This window comes from Phyllopteryx taeniolatus, chromosome 13, assembly GCF_024500385.1.
Source record: "Phyllopteryx taeniolatus isolate TA_2022b chromosome 13, UOR_Ptae_1.2, whole genome shotgun sequence".
Taxonomy (NCBI): domain Eukaryota; kingdom Metazoa; phylum Chordata; class Actinopteri; order Syngnathiformes; family Syngnathidae; genus Phyllopteryx; species Phyllopteryx taeniolatus.
Window position 1 is genome coordinate 20,137,064 of NC_084514.1, and position 17,015 is coordinate 20,154,078.

Sequence of the window (17,015 nt, forward strand, 5' to 3'; positions counted from 1 at the left end):
TTCGCGATCCCCGGAAGCCTTTTCAACAGCACTTTACATAGGGACTCTCCCCACAGTTCAAAGCATGCAGCGCACAAAACGGATATCCAAATAACATTTGCAATGCAACAACACTAGTTTCACTAGGGCTAACCTTCGTTTCTCTCTTTAACAAGTGCTTGGACCTTGGTCGCTATGGTAATGGAATGTGCTCACACATAGACAAACTAGCCCAACCTAGATAGCAGAGGTCATGTGTAAACATGACCCTGCCAAGATGGCGGCCGCCGTCTAGGTTTATTGCAAAATATCGTGAGTTTCGTGTGCTTGGTTTTGGACAAAACGTAGTATCGTGTCACCAATATGTTGCGATTATGTATTAAATGAGAATTGTAATTAATTTAGAAGGAAACGATTAGTTGGGAGCGTTGCTGCGTCACTTCTGGTTTATTGTAATTTTAAATTACAGATTTATAAATCAAACTATTTGATATATATATATATATATATATATATATATATGAGGGGCACCATGTCGCTTTTTATGTGAATAAAATTTAGGCGAAGCGACGTGAAACCTGGTTATCAGTCTCTTATTTGGAAGGTGACTACACTTTAGGAACTTTGAGTCCTAGACTTTCCAGAGGTTTTGTTCCGAACCCAAACACACAATCAATGCAAGTGGTAAAGTTAATAGAAACTTTAATAATAAAAGGGGTTTCTACAGAGTAAACACAGACAAACACAAAACAAACAAGGTACAGACGAACATTAGCAAAGGAAGGGATTTGTGACATGAGATTAGCAGAATGAGCGTGTAGTGAATGCATATAGCTGAGTATTCCTGTTCTCGTTAATTTAAACACAAATATGCACTAATCTGTACTTTTAGTAGACCGCGGTGTTGGATTTACATGTCTGGAACACGTTTGAGGCAGGCGAGTCAGGCTCCTGAGTGGTCGGCCGGCCCGGTCCGCACCGGAAACAGGTGGATTCGACGGAAGGGAGGAAGGAAAAAGGAAGAAAAACAGGAGCCCAACGAATTCCCAGGCAGGACGTCTCTGTTTGCAAGACGTTCGGAGCATCCGCCTCTGTTCCCTCGGACTGAGCTCGGGCCCCCAAACAGGGTAGCTTGGAGCGCTTGCAGGAGGCTCTGCAGCCGGGGATCATCCAATGTGTCCTCGCCACCTCGAGTGAGGTGGGCGTCCTGCCTGGCCCGGTCGTCGGCAAATTGGTCGGGGTGAGACCAAAGAAAAAACTTCTCTCCCCAAAAAACTTTTTCTGACCTTTTATGGCCGGAGACGAAAGGGGGGGGGGGGGATTCAAGTGTGCAGCAATGCAGTCACTAGTGGCGTTCATCTAAAGTTCTTAAAATATTAACTCTCAGTCGAGTCACAGACTGTTTTATGAACCCATGTAACCCATAGTGTCGTTCCGTCGCCCGTGGGTGTCGGCATGGCAAAGCAAATGTCTGTGTCTTGTTTATGGCTGTTGATTTGTTTAGCGTCTGCATGTGAAGGTGCGTCTCGCCACCCTATATATGCCTACCTGGGCGGGGAGCGGTGGTAGTGCAAGGGGGCATCTTTTCTTGGCGTGTCCGCTACAGTCAAAGAAAAATATTACACCACGCTTGTTTCTTCAGTTTTAATGTATGGTACCACTAAATGCATTTTACCTGTATAATACATAAGCTTAATTGTAGTATTAAATATGATTTTGCTTATTACCAAGAAAACCATTGAAAATTGCTAGCGCTTGATATCACCTCATATTAAACTCTTATGGGCTAAGTTCGTTGTCATCATTATATTTGTCGAAACAAATGTACTATTTAGTCACACCAGGCACTAAAAATGAACAAGAAACTAAGAATGGGTCAAATATTTTGTCCATGACTATATTAATGATATGTAATTTACTTTACTCATACATAATACTAAGCTTTTAGTGTGCAGTGTTCTTGTATTTGACTGCCTTTGATTTCTCCCATTGTGAACAATACATGTGCACCCACTCAGTGGCCAGCCAGCAGTGTTCCTCATTGTGTACGGAGCCGCTGATATATTTTTATAAGGATAGAATGCCTGCATGTTGAAATAAAAAGGGTTGTGTGAAATCTAGACAGGCGAACCCTGGGAGAAGGAACAGAAAAGATTGTGTATATTCCCAAGTATAATTCATTTAATTCATTATCCTTTTGCATTGTCCCAGATTATCGCGCTACTCGTCACTTTAAACTGCATACACTCCTTGAAGTCTCGGCACCCTTTGCACAATGGTCATTGCACCGGACTATTGCAATATTAGTCATTCAAACTGCTCTAAGTGCTAAAGGACTCTGCATCTTTTGCACAATTGTCAAAAAAAAAAGTACCGGCATTACCAGATAACTTAACCCTTTATTGCTCAGTGACTGTTTTTTGTCAATGTCTTTGTCTCAAAAGTATTCTCTGTCAATTGACTGTCTGTTGTCGTACTAGAGCGGCTCCAACTACCGGAGACAAATTCCTTGTGTGTTTTTTGGACATACTTGGAAAATACTGATTCTGGTTGATTTTTATTCTTCTCAAACTCCCCGATTTCCAGAGTGGATCGCTCCAACTTGGGCTTCTGTGCAGCGTGACCCCCACGCTAAGTCGACCCATGCTATCAATTTGACTAACAGCACAAGAAAATCCACTGCATATAACACTGACTTTCCTCACAGAGCCTTGTGAGCTGTGGACTCTATGAGGTTAGGTCCTGCTGGCTAACGCGTGCTAACTTGTCCGCAGGAGCTAGTCAGCAGTTTGAAGCCATTTCATTCTCCTGGCTCCCACACAGTCGCGCGTGCACGCAAGAACCATTGTCCCTCACGCCACACTTTAAGGCATTTTCTAACTTGTCGGTGGACAAAGAGTCATTGGCTGATTGTCGGCTTTTTGTCTACTGGCCTCATATGAGCACTGTCGCATTTTTTTTTTTTTTAACATCAAAATACTTTGCTCTAGTACCAGTACTTGGTGCAACACTAGTATGTTTAATTGGCATTAGGATTATGAGAAAAATTGTCTCCAATGTAGGGGGGTCCCTGGACCCAAAAAGTTTAAGAACCCCTGCTTTAAATTAGTAGTTTAATAACAAAATGACCAAAATCCCTGGTGAATTCTAAACTCTACTTTTAATCAAATGTGAACCAAGCCTAAAATTACATTTTCAGTGATACAGCCTGTGCATAGGTTTTAAAAAGAGAATCAAATTCAAGAATGCACTCCAATCAATGTGTTTTGCATCTATATTTTGTCATTGAACACAAATTTTAGTCGATAAATAATCTTTGTTATAATTGCATTTTAACATGAACAAGCCAGGGGTGACTTGATGTACTTTTCCAGGAGATATTTTATTGGTTCCCTCTGGAGAATACAATCAGCAATAGTGAACTTTACTGTCCCATTGCACAAAGCAAGGTCCAAAAGGCATGCTTGGATAAGTTAGATGTAGAGTGGTCTTGACAACATCAAGACACTTTAACCTCACAATTGTTTTGTATTAGTCCAGAAAAAACAATCCCACAGACCCTCTCAAAATTTTAGGCATCAAGCCCAGGAACTTTTTTTCTCAATTATTAACTACCTGAATTACACAAGAGGTCACGTAAAAGTAACACGCAAAAAGGCCTCAAGGATAGACATAGCATGAGTCACCAATGGTATGCTACAATGGGTTGTCTTTGTATATTCTTAATAAACTCTTTTGCATCTTGAGCTCTGATGGAAGTAATCAGCTTTGTTTCTCCTCCAATTCAATTTCCTCCACAGACACCTGTAAAGTGCCCATGAGTCAGCATGACAGGACCAATACAGGACAGCGCTCTCTAAAAAGCATATAGATCCCTTGTGCGGTGTCGTCCAAATATAAAATGTCCAGAAGCATCCACAGATACCAGTGACAACGCTCATTACTCCTGGATGTAGATGATGATGATGCATAGACATCCCACTAGTCCCAGGGCCTGGATGCCAAGGAACCACAGCAGTAGCCAGAAGACGACAATTACTACTGGCTCGACTATCTTGTCCCCAAAGTACATCTGGTTGAAACCCATCCCTCGCAGACACTTGTTGAACATCCCAAACAGTGTCCCCATCCGCACACAGTCATCCATCGGAGATTCCCTGGTGGTGGGATTGTCCTCAAGTAGCCACCTCATTCTGGGATTACTCAGAGGTAGTGGTCGGGTCCTGCCCCCCTCAACCTGGAGACAATGGTAGACAAAGATATTAGGGCTAAATGTTTTTTTACGGACTAGTTATTCTGAGTGAGTCTCTAAAGTGACTTGGGTCCCTTGAGTCTGTGGTATAATTTCCCTCCCATCCCTCACTCACATTTAAAAACATTGTCACTGCCGAAACAATAAAATCGAACTCAAAACAGGCAGACTGATTGGAAATGAAGTCAGTGAACCAAATAATCTGAGTCAGATGTGTTGCCGCTAATTTAAGTCAATGAATGTGTGTACGAAGCAGCAGACATTCAGCCAAAGGACTCATAGGACTGGTTTAATAGCGACTTCCAAATTATTTCCTGATTCAGTAAAAAGGTAACAGAAGACAAAAAAGATTAGATTATACTTTACTAAAAACAAAAAACAACCCTTATTCAGCTTGTTGGATCTGGAAATATTAAATGTTCAACAAGAAGCCCAAGATCATGGACAAAAAGTAATGATGCCCCCATACCTGTATCTGTGGATAGCTCTTATATACTGATGTCCTAACCAGTGTTGAATCCAATCAAGCCATTAACATTTGGTTTACATTTAATCTAGGCCAGTGATTCTTAGTGTGGTACAAGTACCACTAGTGGTATGCAGGCTCCCTTTAGTGCTATGTGAGAATCACCACCCAAGTACAGTTCAGTTGTATATAACCTTTTAGTACAATACATTTGCATTTAATCTTTAAGAACTGTTCGTTTTTTAATCTTTTCTTTAGGTACAATTTTCTTTAACTTGTACGTTCAATACATTTTAGTTGAATCATTTTCCGTTTTTTTTAAAATTATTATTTTAGTAAATTTAAGTGTTAATGTTCATACTGCATAATGTTACAGTGGCTTACAATAAGTATCCTTTTTAAGAATACAACTTTTCTCCTTTTAATGAACAATTATGCTTACTACACTACTGTATTTTAATGTTGGTTATGACGGTGGTACTTGAAGCGATGCCGGTAGGTATTTTTTTTAGGTGGTACTTGATGTAAAAGGTTTGAAAAGCACTGATCTAGGCAATGGATTTTATCATGTACTGTGACAACAGAGTATCCCCCCTTTTCTCATAAAATTTAAAATTTGTGTTAAAAAAAGTTTTGGTATGATTGAAACGCATGTTGAAGTAACCATTTATACTGATGGCTGCTGACTAAGAACTAAAATGAGACAATTAAATTAGCAGTGAACGTCACTGCTTATTTATAGCAACTTAACACACACCAAACAGTGAGCGGGTGAATATAATTACGAGTAAATCCATTTATAAACCCCCCGGACAGGTCACTAAATTGTATGGACTATAATTAGAAAAATAAATATCACGTTTTAAAGCGATCATATGTTCAAACCCAATTCATTAAATAGGGATTGCGGGTCTTCTCGTTTACTTGTTCAACTCTGTAGCATGTCGTTTAGAGTTCAGACTGTATTCCGTGCTGCACTAACCTATTTGTATTGCTGATCATATGTGGACCCCTGGAAGGTTAGCAAACAGCTACGGCATAAGCTAGTGGGCATCATTTTTAATAAACAAAGCCTAAGCTAGCTTCTTAGCAGGAGGCCGGTACGGTTGCTGCTGTGCTGCAGTCGGCATTGTGCCATTGAAAGGTTGAGGAAGAGAATGCCACCTTCGGTTTTCGAACAACGTCTCTGCGAAGTCACGCCGGTGAACAAAATGCTGCTGAGGGCGATGTGGCGTCCCAGCGGACATGGTACCACAGTAATTTTCAGAAAACATTCACAAGTCAGTTACAACTAGAGACCGCTCTGCGAGTCTTACCATGGCTGAGAAATTCCCAACGCTGAACCTTTACACGGTCGTTTTCAGTGTAAACAATGTCTGCATGCGCGACTTACAGGTCAAAATATTAATTGCAGCAGCAGTTACGCAAAAGCAACACTTCCTTGTTTACTGTTCAGGCTGAGCCCCATTAGTATATGGCTGAGGGAAAGTTTATTTTTTCCCTGCCATTTTGAGAGCGAATTTGACAAATGATTTTCTCTTTTTTTTATTTTTTATTGATCTGCCATTACCTAGAAGGCAACACGTAGGGTTGCCATCTTTCAGAAATGGAAATAAGGGCCCCACAGGCCCCACATGAATGGGGCGCCCATAGCAGTGGTATACAGTTGTTGTAAAACATTTTTTTTTATTTTTTAGCATTACTGTATTGTTTATGTATTGTACTTTACATATTTGTCCCCCCCCAAACAATCTCTCACTATTCTGGCATTTAGCAGATAGACATAATTTAGCTAATCCTAATTGACCTAAAAGAGGAAAAGGTTGGCTGCACGCTTACACAACACTGCATACACTTTTGTTTGATACATCCCATTAGAGATACGCATCCAGATATCCTTATATACATGTAATTGGATTACACTTAGTCGCACCAACACGACAAACGCACACCATATCACCATAGGGTGCGTTGGGAAGTTCACCTCGGGCGCGCTCTCCGCAACCCGGAACCTTCGGTAGCTGGAGCGTTGGTAGTGTGTGTGTGCCACTCGATATAAGTAAAACGGACACATTCAATATGGCGGATGTACTGACGCATCCCTAGCAATAGTCAACACGTTCAGTACTAAAGTTATAGAAAGTGGCGCACGCTCTGTCTCTGGGTGCCGCGGTCTCGTGACTCGGTGGGAACATCGGACTGAATTTCCGAATTGACCCCAAACACTTGGGTGAAGCTACGATTGGTCCGTGACTGCATGGCGTCACGACGGGAAGCAGTTTTGGCCACAAAACAAGCTGACAAGAACTTTTGCACTCTCTTTCAATGGGCTCTGAACCAAGTGGAGGAGAGCCCAGCACTGAACCTTTTCCAACCTAATTGTTGGACTTTGTATTTTTGAATAAATTGTTGGCCTAATCATTACCAGAAAAAAGAACCGGGTCGTTATGGCGAGATGAAGCTTCGTGAATAATTGTAACACGCGTAATTGTTCATTTCTTGATGCTTCATTGCACACGAAACCACCTGCTGGCCATGTGCATAATCACAGGCAGCTGTATGAGTACCACATACAGTATGTGCTGCGTTGCATTTTGACGTCTCTTTGGCTCGTGAATGACTATGTATTATAAAACAGCTGTATGAGTACCACATACAGTATGTGCTGCGTTGCATTTTTACGTCTCTTTGGCTCGTGAATGACTATATTATAAAACAATGTTTGACCGAGTAATTTCCCAACAAAGTGTAAAATATATTATTTTTGAACGTATTGTGCTTAAAATGTTCCTCATCACTGGTATGTCAGGTTGTATAATGTTTTTCTGTCACTTTGGGAATCTGGCATCGGTTTAAGAGGGCAGAGGATTATGAAAGTGCTTATTTAGAAATAACACTTTATCATTTTTGTTTGTTTTAAGTGAGTCATTCAAGAGGGAACCAGTTCAGGGTGTATCCCGCCTCCTGCCCGAAGATAGCTGGGATAGGCTCCAGCACGCCCGCGACCCTTGTGAGGCTCATCGGGTTGGAAAATGGATGGATGAATTCAAGAGGGAAATTATATAAACTGGGGTACAGGGATTTTTCCCTCTCTCAGTGAGGGTTTATTGTGCCTTACTTTCTTGGAAGACAAAAAATACCCTCCATAAAGGAAGACGTGGTGGAAAATGCAGTTTTTAATAAACAAATGTAATTGACAAGCCTCAATAACAGTTACTTATACGGCATGGTGCTGCTTGTGGTTTGAACTCAGGTGACCACCATACCCCAGGTTGAGAGTCGAGTGCACCAACGGCTGAGTTATTAAACCAGGGGGTCAGGTTATCGGGCAGCAGGATTTCGGGGAGTGAAGCTGTCCAAACTGCTGTCAACAGTCCAAAGCCTGTAAAAACACAATCTTTATCCGAACTGAGCTGGCCGCAACTCTTACATTTTGAATGGAGCCTGCATGAGGGGTTTATGTTCCTGTCAAATCTCGTGGCAAACCCTGAAGCGCTTCCCGAATTGGTCACGTGGTACAGCCAGGCAGTGACGTCATCACTTCTGGCTCCTCCCCTAAATGAAGTAAGCCTCAATACGCGCTTTGCGGACACGCCCCCTCCATTACTCGACACACGCCTGGAAGACTCGGCATAACCCGTAACATCACTAGAACCGGGCAAGAGAGGTTTGTACGGCTGGCAGGTTATATCCGGGCCTTTTCCTAACCTCAAACATTAGTCTGATTTCATGTCAGCCTGTTTATAGTCGTGCTCAAACATATTGGCACACCGGGATTGCCTAAATGTTTGAGCAGTTGTCCTATCACAACCATAACTATGATGTGGCCTACGACAAAGATAAGTTTGACACTCCTGCACTAGCTTTGAGAACCAAAGCTCTCGGCTAGTAGTTCTCAAAGTGTGGTCCGAGTACCACCAGTCAGTCGTTTATATATAGTATGGCCAACTCGGAGACAGGCGGCATATTTGCTGCAAAGGGTGTGTGTGCACAAGCGCGGAGCAACTGCGCTTACCAGCGCCTAGCTCTCAATGTGGAGGAGCAGTGGCTCTACTCTAAGATCCTCCCGGATGACCGAGCTTCTCACCCTATCTCAAAGGGAGAGCCCGGACACCCTGCGGAGGAAACTCATTTCGGCCGCTTGAATCCGGGATCTTGTTCTTTCGGTCACGACCCACAGCTCGTGACCATAGGTGAGGGTAGGAACTTAGGAACTCCACCGGTAAATCGAGAGCTTCGCCTTTCGGCTTAGCTCCTTTACCACAACGGATCAATACAAAGTCCGCATCACTGCAGACGCTGCACCGATCCGCCTGTCGATCTCCCCTTCCATTCTTCCCTCACTCGTAAACAAGACCCCAAGATACTTGAACTCCTCCACTTGGGGCAAGATCTCATCCCCGACCTGGAGAGGGCACGCCACACTTTTCTGACTGAGGACCATGGTCTCAGATTTGGAGGTGGTGATTCTCATCCCAGCCGCTTCACACTCAGCTGCGAACTGCTCCAGTGAGAGTTGGAGGTCACGGCTTGATGAAGCCAACAGAACCACATCATCTGCAAAAAGCAGAGATGCAATACTGAGGCCACCAAACAGGACCCCCTCTACGCCTAGAAATTCTGTCCATAAAAGTTATGAACAGAATCGGTGACAAAGGGCAGCCGTGGCAGAGTCCCACCCTCACCGGAAACAAATCCGACTTACTAGAGCGTACTTATATGCGGACCAAACTCTGACTGCGGTCATACAGGGACCGAACAGCCCCTATCAGGGGTTTCAGTACCCCATACTCCCGAAGCACCGCCCACAGGACCCCCCGAGGGACACGGTCGAACGCCTTCTCCAAGTCCACAAAACACATGTAGATTGGTTGGGCGAACTCCCATGCACCCTCGAGGACCCTGCCAAGGGTGTAGAGCTGGTGCACTGTTTCACGGCCAGGATGAAAACCACACTGCTCCTCCTGAATCTGAGATTCAACTTCCCGATGGACCCTCCTCTCCCGCACCCCTGAATAGACCTTACCAGGGAGGCTGAGGAGTGTGATCCCCCTGTAGTTGGAACACACCCTCAGGTCCCCCTTCTTAAAAAGGGGGACCACCACCCCAGTCTGCCAATCCAGAGGCACTGTCCCCGGTGTCCACGCGATGTTGCAGAGGCGTGTTAACCAGGACAGCCCTACAACATCCAGAGCCTTGAGGAACTCCGGGCGAATCTCATCCACCCTTGTGCCTTGCCACTGAGGAGCTTTTTAACCACCTCGGCGACCTCAACCCCAGAGATAGGAGAGCCCGCCTCAGAGAACCCAGACTCTGCTCCCTCATGGGAAGGCGTGTCGGTGGAATTGAGGTCTTCGAAGTATTCTCCCCACCGGCTCACAACGTCCTGGGTCGAGGTCAGCAGCGCCCCATCCCCACTATACATAGTGTTGATGGCACACTGCTTCCCCTCCTGAGACGCCGGATGGATGGACCAGAATTTCCTCGAAGCCGTCCGGCAGTCTTTCTCCATGGCCTCAACCAACTCCTCCCATGCCCGAGTTTTTGCTTCAGCGACCACCAAAGCTGCATTCCGCTTGGCCAGCCGGTACCCATCAGCTTCCTCAGGAGTCCCACAGGCCAAAAAGGCCCGATAGGACTCCTTCAGCTTGACGGCATCCCTCACCGTTGGTGTCCACCAACGGGTTCAGTGATTGCCGCCACGACAGGCACCAACCACCTTACGGCCACAGGTCCAGTTGGCCGCCTCAGCAATGGAGGCGCGGAACATGTTCCACTCGGACTTGATGTCCCCCGCGTCGCCCGGAACATGAGCAAAGTTCTGTCGGAGGTGGGAGTTTAAGCTCCTTCTGACAGGGGATTCCGCCAGACATTCCCAGCAGACCTTCACAATACGTTTGGGCCTGCCACGTCGGACTGGCATCTTCCCCCACCATCGGAGCCAACTCACCACCAGGTGGTGATCAGTTGACAGCTCCGCCCCTCTCTTCACCCGAGTGTCCAAGACATGCGGCCGCAAGTCCGATGACACGACCACAAAGTCGATCATCGAACTGCGACCTAGGGTGTCCTGGTGCCAAGTGCACGTGTGGTCACCCTTATGCTTGAACATGGTGTTCGTTATAGACAATCCGTGATGAGCACAGAAGTCCAATAACAGAACACCGCTCGGGTTCTGATCATGGGCGCCGTTCCTCCCAATCACGCCCTTCAAGGTCTCACTGTCATTGCCCACGTGAGCATTGAAGTCCCCCAGCAGAACAATGGCGTCCCCAGCTGGAGCGCTCTCCAACACCCCCTCCAAGGACTCCAAAAAGGGTGGGTACTCTGAACTGCTGTTTGGTGCATAGTCAGCCAAACAACAGTCAGGACTTGTCCCCCCACCCGAAGGCGGAGCGAGGCTACGCTCTCGTCCACCGGGGTGAACCCCAACGTACAGGCGCCGAGCCAGGGAGCAATAAGTATACCCACACCTGCTCGGCGCCTCTTGCTGTGGGCGTGGAGGCGAGTCCGACTATCTAGTCGGAACTTCTCGACCACACACACCAGCTCGGGCTCCTTGCCTGCAGCAAGGCGACATTCCACGTCCCTAAAGCCAGCTTCCGTAGCCGGGTATCGGATCGCCAAGGTGCCCGCCTTCGGCCACCGCCCAGCTCGCACTCCACCCGACTCCTATGGCCCCTCCCACAGGTTGTGAGCCCATGAGAAGGACCCACGTTACCCGTTCGCGCTGTGCCCGGCCGGGCCCTATGGGTGGAGGCCCGGCCACCAGGCGCTCGCCTTCGAGCCCGACCTCCAGGCCAGGCACCAGAGGGGGGCCCCGGTGACCCACGTCCGGGCAAGGGAAACCCGAGTTCATTTTTTGTCATCATAAGGGGACCTGTTTGCCCTGGGTGACCCTGCCAGGGGCATAACGCCCCAGACAGCTTAGCTCCTAGGATCATTGGGACACACAACCCCCTCCACCCCCAACCTTTTTTGCGCCGGTTTAGAGTAGGCATTTTTTCTCACGGACTGGCTGTCGAGGTATGCCATATATATACATTGGGTACGGAAAGTATTCATCCATTTGCTAAAATCATTGAAGTTCGTATTCACACCCTTTGCTGTGACACTCATTTAACTCAGGTGCTGTCCATTTCTTCTGATCATCCTTGAGATGGTGCTACACCTTCATTGGAGTCCAGCTGTGTTTGATTACACTGATTACACCTCACAGTGCATGTCAAAGCAAATGAGAATCATGAGGCCAATGGAACTGCTTGACGTGCTCAGAGACAGCATTGTGTCAAGGCACAGATCTGGCCAAGGTTACAAAAAAAAATTCTGCTGCACTTGGCCTCCATAATCCTTAAATGGAAGACCTTTGGGACGACCAGAACCCTTCCTAGAACTGGCCATCCGACCAAACTGCGCAATCGGGGGAGAAGAGCCTTGGTGAGAGGGGTAAAGAAGAACTCTCCATCACTGCAGCCCTCCACCATTCGGGGTTCTATGGCAGAGTGGCCCGACGGATGACTCTCCTCAGTGCAAGACACACGAAAGCCCGCATGGAGTTTGCTAAAAAACACCCGAAGGACTCACATTTCGGCCTTAATTCTAAGCGGTGTGTGGCGAAAACCAGGCACTGCTCATCACCTGTCCAATACAGTCCCAACAATGAAGCATGGTGGTGGCATCATCATGCTGTGGGGGTGTTTTCAGCTGCAGGGACAGGACGACTGGTTGCAATCAAAGGAAAGATGAATGCGGCCTTCTCCAGAGTGCTCAGCTCATGGCTGTATTAGCTCAAAAGGGTGCTGCTAATAAATACTGAGCAAAGCGTCTGAATACTTATGGCTGTGTGACATTTCAGTTTTTCTTTTTTTTTTAAATTTGCAGAAATTTCAACAATTCTGTTTTTTTTCTGTCAATATGGGGTGCTTTGTGTACATTGATGAGGACATTTTTTTTTTTTTCTGTCAATATGGGGTGCTTTCTGTACATTAATGAGGGAAAAAATGAACTTAAATGATATTAGCAAATAGCTGCAATATAACAAAGAGTGAAAAAAATATTCCAAATGTATGCCTTGATGTCTGTGTCACTATTGTCAGTTTTACAGGTCCCCCGATTTTGTTCCTCGTGATTTGAAATCAAACAGTACGAAATGTTGTATTGAACAATAAACAACCGATCTGCCACAACCAAAGTTTACAATGGCTCTATGCATGAGAGTACAAAGTTGGGAGTGTTTTAGATTAATATGGCCACAACCAAAGTTTACAATGCATAGAGTACAAAGTTGGGAGTGTTTTAGATTAATATTATTTTAAATCCATTTGATCAAAGTTGTAGACGATGGGTATGGTCTTCTCCACGCTCTGGGGCAACTAAGCCGGCGGCCCTAATTATTTTGGGGAAATTTGCTTTCACTCGCTCTGACTCACGCCGTAAACGCTCACGTTTCCAACTTTAGACAAACACACGATGTTCTATTCCCCTTTTTGTACCCCGATTTTCCTTTCTTTTACCATTATTAGTGTCAATTTCTTTCTTGGCGGCACGGTGGACGACTGGTTAGAGCGTCAGCCTCAGTTTGCATATTCTCCCCGTGCCTGCGTGGGTTTTCTCCGGGGACTCAGCCACATCCCAAAAACATGCATGAATTGGAGACTCTATGCGAGTGCGAATGGTTGGTTGTTTGTATGTGCCCCGCAATTGGCTGGCTACCAGTTCAGGGTGTACCCCGCCTTCTGCCCGAAGATAGCTGGAATAGGCTCCAGCGATCCTAGTGAGGAGAAGCGGCTCAGAAAATGGATGGATGGAATTTCTTTCTCAGATTTCATAAAGTGTAGCAACCTTCAGATTATGAGACATAATTTTCCCTAAATTTTATACTTATAAAAAGTGAGTTGTGCCCTTTCTGACACATTAGTTTGATTTTAACAATTAAATTTAAAATTACCCCAAGTAACGCAAGTGTTACTTCCGGTTTATTATTTTCTCCTAAATGAATTACATTTTTATTTGACCAATATACGCTATATATTATACAACAAAAATAAACACAACTGTCTTAAAAACGAACGTTAAATGCAACAACTCAGCATAACGCAGAATCAGTGTGAGCCCTGGGCCAATCTGCTCTGCAATTTTGTCTTCATTACTGTCACTGCAGAAAAATCCGCTTCACAAAGATAGAATATTGGAAATGGTAGCAGGGTATTCAGTTGATCTCTTAAAAAAAATCTCCAAATGTCTTATCTTTTAGTCCAGGGTGCTTGGTCTCCACGTGCTGTTGGCTAGCTTGTTGCCACATACAGTATTATGCAGAGCGGACTCGGTGCATTGAGATAAACCCATATTTTTAGTTTAAGTTTTCGCTAGTTTGAGGCCTTATTTTTAGTAACGTATCACGTGACCAAGGTGCAGTCTAGTGTTGTTTCGTTAGCGAATGTTTCGTTCAAAAGAACTAATCTTTTCAGTGAACTGAATCAGTTTATGAAATGATTGGTTCTTTGACCTTGGCCGCCATTAGCGTCGGCTTGGGGCGGAAACAGAAGCATTCTGTGCAGTCTTGACGTGTACAAAGAGATGCAGCGCTGCTGCGGTGGTGAAGATCCGGTCAATTTTCAAAATAAAAGACAAGCGAAACGCAATACAATGGAAATTATATAAATTGGTCATTCTTAACAAAAGGATACAATGACACAGGATAAAGCATACATCTACATACTATACCCTTTCATCAGGTGCAGCAATATAGCATAATGTGAATCCACTTGTTCTCTCCCCAAAAAGAGCATGGCGGGGAGAAAGCGGTTGAGGGAACAACTTTACATAAAAACTATATGACTTCATCTCGTTCCACTCATGCTTGCGCATCAGATGCACACCAGGTTCGGCTTTGAACTCATGCACTTTCTTTTGTTGTCAAAGAATTCTTGGAGGGGGCGGCCTGATAAGTCATACGTCTCGGATAGATCAAGACATTCAGGACATATGTAGCGGACATGCGCCCCGCAAACTTGACTCCCCACACCTTGATAAACTACATTCTTCCAAGCGGCCCTGCTGTGAGACCGCTCCTAATGAGATGTCTCGTGGGCCCTAAACTAATTAACAGAAGTCTGAACTCCCAAGCATCAAAGGCCAGATGTTCCACCAGACCTGTCTGGAAATAGGAACAATTGCTGGGACAAGGCGACACCCACAGGCGTCGAGAGGAACTGCAAAGTTGAAATGTGAACTCTCAATTGATGTTTAACCAAGGATAAAAGTCTTTCTTTTAATATTTCACAAACTCTGCAGAAATATTCCAAATGTATGCCTTGATGTCTGTGACAGTGTGTCAACTTTAAGCTTTCTCAACTTTTTCTGAACAACTGAGACAGTGTGTCAACTTTAAGCTTTCTCAACTTTTTCTGAACAACTGAGGATTGTTTGACTTGATGTGACTCCATCCATCCATCCATCCATTTTCTGAGCCGCTTCTCCTAGGGTCGCGGGCGTGCTGGAGCTGTGGTCCGGCCGACACAACCTAGAGCTGAATACGCTCAAGACTGTAGAGATGATCGTGGACTTTAGGAGGCATCCTTCGCCACAGCTGCCCCTCACGTTGTCCAGCTGCCTTGTGTCAACCGTCGAGACCTTCAAGTTCCTGGGAATTACAGTCTCTCAGGACCTGAAGTGGGCGACCAACATCAACTCCGTCCTCAAAAAAGGCCCAGCAGAGGATGTACTTCCTGCGGCTTCTGAGAAAGCACGGTCTGCCACAGGAGCTGCTGAGGCAGTTCTACACAGCGGTCATCGAATCAGTCCTGTGGTCTTCCATCACAGTCTGCTACAGAAAAGGACAAACTCCGACTGCAACGGACAATCAAAACTGCTGAAAGGATTGTCGGTGCCCCCCTACCCACCCTTGAGGATTTGCACGCTGCCAGAGCTAAGACAAGAGCGTGCAAAATCCTCTCGGACCCTCCGCATCCCGGTCACCAGCTCTTCCCTCAGGTCGGCGCTACCGATCAATGCAAACTAGAAGTAGCAGACATTCCAACAGCTTCTTCCCTTTTGCAATCAACTTCTTAAACACCTAACCTACAATTCCATTACAACATGCTGGCAATCTGTGGTGCCAATTATATATTACTCGTGCACTCACTATAGTTGTCTCACCATGCTGCACTACTTGCATAGCTGTTGTTGACCAATACTGGCCACTCATGCCAGAGTGGCATCTGCTCCATTTGCACACTGACACAACATTTGCACAATCAACATTGTCCCAGATTATCGCACTACTCGTCACTTTAAACCGCATAGTCTCGGCACCCGTTGCACAATGGTCATTGCACCGGACTATTGCAATATTATCTGCCATCTTTTTGCACAATTGTCCCAAAAAAATAATTTACCCGCATTACCAGATAACTAGCAACCATTTACTGCTCAGTGACTTTTTTTTTTTTTGTCAATGTCTTGTCTCAAAAGTGTTCTGTCAATTGACTGTTATCGTACTAGAGCGGCTCCAACTACCGGAGACAAATTCCTTGTGTGTTTTTTGGACATACTTGGCAAATAAAGATGATTCTGATTCTGATTCTTGTGTTTTTCTCTCGCCTGGCAGCGCGCCGGTCGGGCTGGCTTCGGCCACCCCTCCCCCGTACCCTTTTCTTTTGTGCGGGCACACGGCTCGGTAACCGCAAGCTTCGGAATGGAGACTTGGCTTCCTATCTTCAATGTGCGCCATCGCTAGGCGATCAGAGCAGCTGCTTCTACAGTACCAAGTGCGCTCCCATTCAAGCGTGTTCGCTCTGAAATTGCCAGCGAACCACAAAAAAAGGCAAGAAGAGAGACTGTCCTGTTCTCCCAAGAAGGCGTGATGACCAACCATTTTTCTTCTCCTGCCACTTGCTTTAGTTTTCCACATATTTTTCTTCTGCAACCAAATCTGTCACCTTGCTTCCTGAGCCACTTCCGGAGAGAAACTACCATCCACCAGCTTGAGCCTACGGTCGTGAGTAGACTCGGCAACTTTTGCCAGACTACAATATTAGTGCCTAATAATTTTGGGGAAATTACTAGCTTCAAAATCTCAACTTTGTCATCTCTCTCCCTCCCCTCTGCACTGGACGGAGTAAACGCTCACATTTCCAACTTTATTACACTCGGTTGTACAACCCAATTCCAAAGAAGTTAGGACGTTGTGTTAAACATATAGAAACAGAATACAATGATTTGCAAATCATGTTCTCAAAGTGATAAACTTGATGTTTTCGCAAATAATCATTAACTTAAGGGGGCCATGATTGGGTATAAAAGGAGCTTCCCTGAATT

At 45.4% G+C, this 17,015-nt stretch overlaps 1 protein-coding gene across 5 annotated transcripts; it reads right to left on the reverse strand.

The window, feature by feature from the left end:
• Positions 1-3,120: 3,120 nt before the first annotated feature.
• On the reverse strand, positions 3,121-6,665 carry fam241a (family with sequence similarity 241 member A). 5 transcript variants are annotated; one of them, XM_061794334.1, is made up of 2 exons: positions 6,648-6,665; positions 3,121-4,216 (listed from the first exon to the last, which is right to left on the reverse strand). In XM_061794334.1, exon 2 carries the CDS (start codon positions 4,169-4,171, stop codon positions 3,920-3,922), a length of 252 nt encoding a protein of 83 aa, XP_061650318.1. In that variant the 5' UTR covers positions 4,172-4,216; positions 6,648-6,665; the 3' UTR covers positions 3,121-3,919. The 5 variants fall into 5 exon arrangements, with proteins under 5 accessions (XP_061650318.1, XP_061650313.1, XP_061650314.1 ...); XM_061794329.1 differs by having other exon boundaries at positions 6,537-6,657; XM_061794330.1 differs by lacking the exon at positions 6,648-6,665 and adding an exon at positions 6,014-6,264.
• Positions 6,666-17,015: the final 10,350 nt, after the last annotated feature.